This window comes from Myotis brandtii, unplaced genomic scaffold (assembly GCF_000412655.1).
Source record: "Myotis brandtii unplaced genomic scaffold, ASM41265v1 scaffold268, whole genome shotgun sequence".
Taxonomy (NCBI): domain Eukaryota; kingdom Metazoa; phylum Chordata; class Mammalia; order Chiroptera; family Vespertilionidae; genus Myotis; species Myotis brandtii.
The window spans coordinates 1,750,106-1,757,803 of record NW_005360187.1 but is presented as its reverse complement, the minus strand read 5'-3'; the positions used below and the strand labels follow the sequence as shown (position 1 = coordinate 1,757,803).

The window sequence follows — 7,698 nt, the reverse complement described above, 5'->3', positions numbered from 1 at the left end:
GCGGCGGGAGCTGGGGGTGCCCCAGCCCAGGCCTAAAGCCTCCAGCAGAGGCTTTAGGCTTGGGCCGGGGAGGAGCCAACCAGCGAGCAGCGGAGGCGGCGGCAACGTCGAGCTGGGGGTGCCCCGGCCCAGGCCTAAAGCCTCCAGCAGAGGCTTTAGGCCTGGGCCAGGGAGGAGCCAGCCAACGATTGTTGATGGCGGCAGAGGCGGGGAACCAGGGCGGAGCCAGCCAGCAATTGTTGACTTGCAGTGGCTGCAACAGTGCGGTGATGGGGCTGGTGCCTTCCCCTGATCAGCCCGGTCGACTCCCACAAAGGGTGGCCAGACTGTGGCTTAGGCCCACTCCCCAAGGGAGCAGGGAGCAGGTAGTAGGACATCCCCTAGGGCTCCCAGTATGTGATAGGGGGCAAGCTGGGCTGAGGGAACCCCCTCCCCAGTGCACAAATTTTTGTGCACCGGGCCCCTAGTTCAGTAATAAAAGAAAATGAGGTATTAACCCATAACACAACATGGATGAACCTTAAAACATTATGATAAAGTGAAAAAAATCCAGACACAAAAAGACCACACATTAAGTATGATTCCAATTATATGAAATGTCTGGAATAGGCAAATCTAGAGCTAGAAAGTAGATTAGTGGTTGCCTAGACATGGAGAGGAGGGAGGAAATGGAATGACTGCTGATGGGTACTGGGTTTCTTTTTAGAGTGATAAAAATGTTCTAAAATTCATTGTGATGATGGTTATACAACTCAATACAAAAACTGAACTGTACTCTTTAAAAAACACTAGTTTATAAAAAGGTTTCATTTTATACTATGGGATTATATCTCAATAAAATTGTTATAAAGAACTGAAAAACCAAGAGATCCTTTTACTTTTTAACTTACCAAAAACTTTGAATTCCTTAAATTATTAAACTTTAAATTACTTGAACTTAATTACAATTATGACTTTAATCTTAAGTAAAATTTAAACCAAATAACAATTTCTAAACAAATACCTGTTTGCACACCAGTATCCTTTTTAGGAGAGTTCGTAGAATTGATACAGGTGTTCATTTTACCACTGACTTCATCCAAGCCATGTCTTGAATTTGAAATGTTCTTAGTAGATTCATTAAATTCCACTTGAACTGTATCAAATGGAAGAGAAATAAATTTTGTGATAACATAATAGTTCAGGAATATTAATAGAAATTATGAGTAGCAGTAACTATACGCAAGTCTTTAATTAATCAATATGAACAATGCAAAATAATTTAGAAGGGCTAGCCTAATGTTTCTTATAAAAAGTTACCTGCATTCTAATCCCTTCTTGAATATAGGGAGACTACTCAATAGATGTCTCGATAAAAATAGGTACAAAATATTCACTTTACATACTCTGAGCAAAATAAAAAAACATAGATGAAAAGTATATTATTATTTAGTTGTACTCTTAAGACAATTTCCCAAATAAAATACGTATTATAAAGATACATTAGTTCAAGGTCTAAAATTCTTTTAAAAATATTTAATTAATAGTTGTGTTAAAAGTATTAAAAATAGTCAATTATTTAAAATCAACTTCAAAAAATATTACAAATAAAATCCTACTTAAGTATTTACCGCCAAGATTTTTAATCAATCTAGAAGTGTCATGTCCCTTTTGAGCCAATTCTCGGATTCTCTGTTCTTGTTTTAGTCTCTGTGCCAGCTCCTGTGCTCTCTGCATTGTTTGGAAGAGTTCATTTGTCTTGACAGTTATAATTTCCTATCAATATTAAAGTAAAAAACTGTATTAAGTAAATTACCAAACACATACAAACTTGAATATTCTCTCTCAGTAGATATTTTCTAAGCTCCTACTATGTACCCAGTTGTATTCAAGATACTAGAAGAGTCAACAGAGAAAATTCCTTCCCTTTGGTAGCTTACATTTTAATATCTTTTTTTTTTAAGCAGTCAGTCTTTAATTTTAGTCACTCTGGTAGATATAAAATGGCATTTCATTGTGGTTTTAATTTACATTTCACTGATAACAAATGGGACTGAGCTACTTTTTAAATATTCACTGGCTGTTTTTCTTCTGTAAAGTGGTAAAGTACCTGTTCCAGACTTTTGCTCATTCTTCCATTGGGTTTTTGTCTTTTTTGTTGTTGGTTTATACAATTTTAATTTTTTTTAATTTTTAAAAATTATTATTATTGATTTCAGAAAGGAAGGGAGAAAGAGAGCTAGAAACATCAGTCAGAGAGAATCACTGATTGGCTGCCTCCCGCATGACCCCCATGGGGAATAGAGCCCACAACTCAGGCATATGCCCTGACCAGGAATCGAACCGTGACCTCCTGGTTCATAGGTCAACGCTCAACCATTAAGGCACACTGGCCAGGCTATTTTTCAATTAGAGTTGATATACAATATTATATTACTTTCAGGAGTACAACATAGTGACTAGACATTTATATACTTACAACATACCAACAAGTCTAGTAGTATCTACCCATCTGACACCACATAGACATTATATTATTGACCATATTCCACTGCTGTACTTTACATTCCCATGACTGTTTTTATGACTGGCAATTTGCACATCTTAAACCATTCGCCTTTTTCACCTAACCCTCCCCTCCATCTGCCAAACCATCAAAATTATCTCTTTATCTATGAGTCTATGTGCTGTTTTATTTTGATTTTTAGATTCAACATGCAAGTGAAATCATGGTATTGACCTTTCTCTAACTCACTCACTTCATTTAGCATAATTCCCTCTACATCAATTCCATGTTGTTGGAGATGGCAAGATTCCATTCTTTATTTGTGACTTAGTAATATTCCATTGTACATATGTACCACCTGTTTTACACATTTGTCTATCAATGAACACTTAGTTTAATTCCATATCTTGGCTGCTGTAAATAATGTTGCAATGAGCATAGGGATATATATGTCTTCATGAATCAGTGTTTGAGTTTCTTCAGATAAATACCCAGAAGTGGAATTGCTGGGTCCTTCTTTGTCTCTTGCTATAGCCTTTGTTTTATAGTCTATTTTGTCTGATATAAATATTGCTACCCCAGTTTTTTTGCTGTTTCCAGTGCATGAAATATCTTTTTTCATTGCTTTATTTTCAGTCTGTGTCTTCCTAGCTGAAGTGGGTCTCCTGTATGTAGTATATGTATGGGTCTTGTTTTCTTATCCATTCAGCCACCCTATTTCTTTCATTTGGAGCATTTAATTGATTTTCATTTAAAGTAACTATTGGTAGGCATGTAGTTACTCATGTTTTATATTTTTATTTTTTGTCTTTTGAATTACAAATGTTCGATGTCCCTTGAACATTTCTTGTAATACTGGTTTGATGATGAACTCCTTTAGCCTTTTCTTATCTGGCAAGCTCTTTAATTGTCCTTTGATTCTAAATGATAGCTTCGCTAGATAAAGTAATCTTGGTTGTAGGTCCTTGCTTTTTATCACTTTAAATATTTCATACCAATCCCTTCTGGCCTACCAGTTTCCTTGAGAAATCAGCTGAAGGTCTGTGGTAGCTCCTTTGTAGGTAATTAACTGATTTTGTCTTGCTGATTTAAGATTCTCTTTGTCTTTAACCTTTGGCATTTTAATTATGATGTGTCTTGGTGTGGTCCTCTTTGGGTTCATCTTGTTTAGGACTCTCAGTGCTTCCTGGGCTTGTATGTCTATATTCTTCACCAGTTTAGGGAAATTTTCCATCATTATTTCTTTAAATAGATTTTCAGTTCCTTGCTCTCTCTTCCCCTTCTAGTACTCCTGTGTTAAGAATGTTAGTATGATTGAAGTAGTCCCAGAGACCCCTTAATGTAGCCTCATTTTGGGGGATTTTTTTTTTCTTGTTGCTGTTCTGACTGATTTTCTGCTACTTTATCTTCCAAATCTCTGCTTCATTTAAACTATTGTTGATTCCCTTGAATATATTCTTCATTTCAGTCATTGTATTCTGCACATCTGATTGGCTCTTTTTTTATATTTTCTATCTCCATTTTTTTAAAAAATATATTTTATTGATTTCTTACAGAGAGGAAGGGAGAGAGATAGAGAGCTAGAAACATCGATGAGAGAGAAACATCGATCAGCTGCCTCCTGCACATCTCCTACTGGGGATGTGCCTGCAACCCAGGTACATGCCCCTGACCGGAATCGAACCTGGGACCCTTCAGTCCACAGGCCGACGCTCTATCCACTGAGCCAAACCGGCCTCGGCTTCTATCTCCATTTTTATGTTTCCTGTCTCTTTGTTGAAGTTCTCACTGAGATCATCTATCTAGTCATTCTTCCCTGAATTTCACTGATCAGTCTTATAACCAGTGTTTTGAACTCTGCATCTGGTAGACTGCATGTCTACATTTTATTTAATTAGTTTTCTGGTGTTTTGTTCTGTTCTTTCATTTGGGACATGGTTCTTAGTCTCCTCATTTGCCTGCCTTCCTGCATTTGTTTATATGTATTATGTAGAACTGCTATGTCTCCCAGTCTTAGTACAGTGGCCTTATGGAACAGGTGTCCTATGGTACTGACTGGCTCAATCAATCTGGTCCTATGTGTGGGTTGTGTGTTCTGTGGAATTGACCCTCAGGCTGACTGGTTGTGAAGGCTGGCCCTGTTTACAGCACAGGAACTCTTGTGCAGGGATTTACCCTAATTTTATCAAGGCTCTGGTGCCTGCAGAGTCTACCGTTTCGGTGTATCCTTTGTGGAGGTGATTGGGTGGTACTCTGGTGTGGTCTGAAGCTGGCACTGGGTGTATTTGTTCTGGAGCATCTTAGGAGAGGCTTTGGTGCAGCCAAGGTAGGCTACTGCCTATGCCCTGCCCGGGGCCACTTGGTATAAGACAAAGTTGATCTGAAGATGGTTGCCATTGATGCTGGGCTTGGTGGTATGTGGGAGAGGCTAAGCTGTGAACTGAGGCAAGCTGCCACTAGTGCCAGAGTTGGGGCTGCCTAGCAAGAGATACAGAACACAATGAGGCCCGATGTTACTTATCTGGAGTTTGTGAACCCTTGAGATTTCAGGACTGTCTGAGGCATGAGCTAAGACAGGCTGTTTGTATGGAAAAGCCACTGGAAGCAACTTGGGTGGGCCCAAAAGTTGGGTGGGGCAGGGTATCAGGGAATCAACAGATGGGATGACTGCTATTAGCCAGAACGATGGATAGTCAGATCTGGCATCGCTTAAGCCTGCAGGCTGTGTGGGGGTTGGGCACAACAAAGAAACAATGGCTTCTGCCAGGAGAAAGCTGGCAGAAGTCTAGGAGAAAGCTGACCATACAACCCTTGGCCTGAAGCCAGACAATTCAGTTCTACTCCATATGTCCACTGAGCTTTTCAAGTTGCTGCCCCAGGGCTGAAGATCAGAGTGAGTGACTGTCAGCAAGTAAGTCTGTGCACTCCAGGACACCTCCATCTTACTCCACAATCTCTGCTGGTTTTGAAGTCAAAGTTAGGGGGCACTTCTCTTCCTGGCAATGGAACCCTGGGCTGGGGAGCCTGCTACAGAGCTGGGACTCCTCGCTCCTCAGGGGGACCTCTGCAGCTGAGACATCCTTCTCAATTTTTAACCACTATATGCAGGTGTGGAAACAGCCAGATCCACATCTCTGTGCTTCCTACCAGTCTCCACCTGGCTGCTTCTGTATATCCTTAGTTATAAGACTTCTGTTCAGCTAGACTTCAGGTGATAATGATAGTTGTTCTGCAGTTTAGCTGTAATTTGGATGTAATCGTGGGAGGAGATGAGCACATTTACCTACTCCAACATCTTGACCAGAAGTTTAAACTTTTTCTACAGCTTCATTAGACCACAAATATAAGAACTTGTTTACATTCAATTTATACTAATAAAGCTTTCAAAGTTTCTAAACCAATGGTCAATTCCATCAGAATTCTATTAAGATTAAAAATAGATTACTAAGAGGTAAAACACAAATCTTATGGGCATTTATTGCAATTCAAGCAAAAGATACTTTGATTTTTTTCATGTATATAGTTATACATGAAAAAACAATACATAGTTAACTATACATAGTTATTTCATAGTAGTTGACTCAGCCTATTCAACATAATGAAATCAGAACCCAGACCATGTGTCCCTTCACTAATTTTGAAGGTTGCAAGTGCAAAAGGCAAGAAATGTTGGCTTTCAGCCCCACCTCCCTACTCCAAAGGAAGTGCTCTATGTTCTACTTTGTAAACCTCAAGAATCTTTGGTAATTGATGTCAATGTATGAGTTGCTCTTTATCAACTGAGCTTGACACCACCATACCTATACTGTCTGTACCATTTAATATAGCAATTCTCCAAGCCAACCAGATATCTATTCTTTTTATTTTCACTTACTTATTTTTTGGATATCTATTCTTTTTAAAAGACCCTTAATTAGCACAGAGGAAACCTCTAACATAGCAACAAACTGTATTATCAATCCCTGTCAATCACTCTACATATATATGCTCCTATTCACCAGAGAATACAGACAGAAAGGCCAATCATTTTCTTAACATTTCTAGAACATTAATATATTAAAAATCACTTAGAAAACATTTCAAGATCAAGCACGTGGATAATTTTTGTTTTGTGCTATAATAACTCATCTTGACTTCCTTCTTAGTGGAGAAAAAAACCCAAGCAATATAGCATTTGTGAACTAATCACTAATCATTTGAAATAAAACCTTCTCCAGAATGCTCCTTAACTTTCATAACTTTCTTTATGCAAATCTTTAATGTTTCCCCATAAAGCTTCACAATTTCAAAATACATGAAAATGTTCAACTTTCGGTTATTTTTACTTTAAGAACACATCCACTTTTACTCTAAAATATTACAGTTAGAATATAAATACCTACTTCCTTTTCTTTTTGCTTAAGTATGTCTTCTTCATACTGTTTCTGCATCTCTTCTCGTTCCCGTGCTAAGCGAAGCTCCTCTTCTTGTTCTTCCTTCTTTCTTTGCTCTTCTTGCAACTGCTTCTTCCTACGCTTTTCTTCTACCTGAGCAGAGATGGCTTTCTAGACATAAATAATCATATAAATCACTGTCACAAACTTAAAAATACCCAGGATGCATTTGCTTTGGTGTTTCTAAACCAAACACCAAAACAAATAAGTTTATCAGTATACAAAAAGTAATTCTCATCCTGACGGAATTCAGGAGAACTAAAAATATCCAATATTAACTTAAGATTTAGTACCATTTCATATATGCAATCTATATATTAAAAATCTTCTCAAAATATTAAGCCAATCTGAGAAAGGCAAATATCACATGATCTCACTTATTTGTGGAATCTAATGAACAAAATGAATTGATTAACAAAATAAGACCCAAAGAGAAGAGATAAACCAAAGAACTTATATACTTACTAGTGGCCCAGTGCACGAATTTGTGCACATCGAAAGGAAATTAGAATATTTTAATATCGCTATTTGCCCTTTCTCTATAACATAAGTATCAACCAAATTCATGATCAACAAATGACAGATCGAAACACATGTGTGATTGGCACCAGCAAGAGCTTTGTCTGTATCATGCATGCGGGAGTCAACTAAGCCTCTTATATATATAAAATAAACTTGCTTAATTAGACCTGCTTTCTGATTTAGCTAAACTTTTTCCAGCCCAGTGAAGCACCCCAACTTCTCTTTCAGGTAATTGTCAGCAACACAGCAAATATCAAC

At 38.0% G+C, this 7,698-nt stretch overlaps 1 protein-coding gene across 6 annotated transcripts in view; it reads right to left on the bottom strand.

The window, feature by feature from the left end:
• Positions 1-7,698, bottom strand: part of CCDC66 (coiled-coil domain containing 66) — a 72,117-nt gene that overhangs the window by 17,234 nt on the left and 47,185 nt on the right. For all 6 annotated transcript variants that reach the window (XM_014541337.1, XM_014541338.1, XM_014541339.1 and 3 more), the window contains 3 exons: positions 6,868-7,029; positions 1,611-1,755; positions 1,004-1,135 (listed from right to left, as the gene is read on the bottom strand). In XM_014541337.1, the coding sequence (XP_014396823.1) occupies positions 1,004-1,135; positions 1,611-1,755; positions 6,868-7,029 (439 nt within the window). The remainder of the gene's footprint in view (positions 1-1,003; positions 1,136-1,610; positions 1,756-6,867; positions 7,030-7,698) is intronic.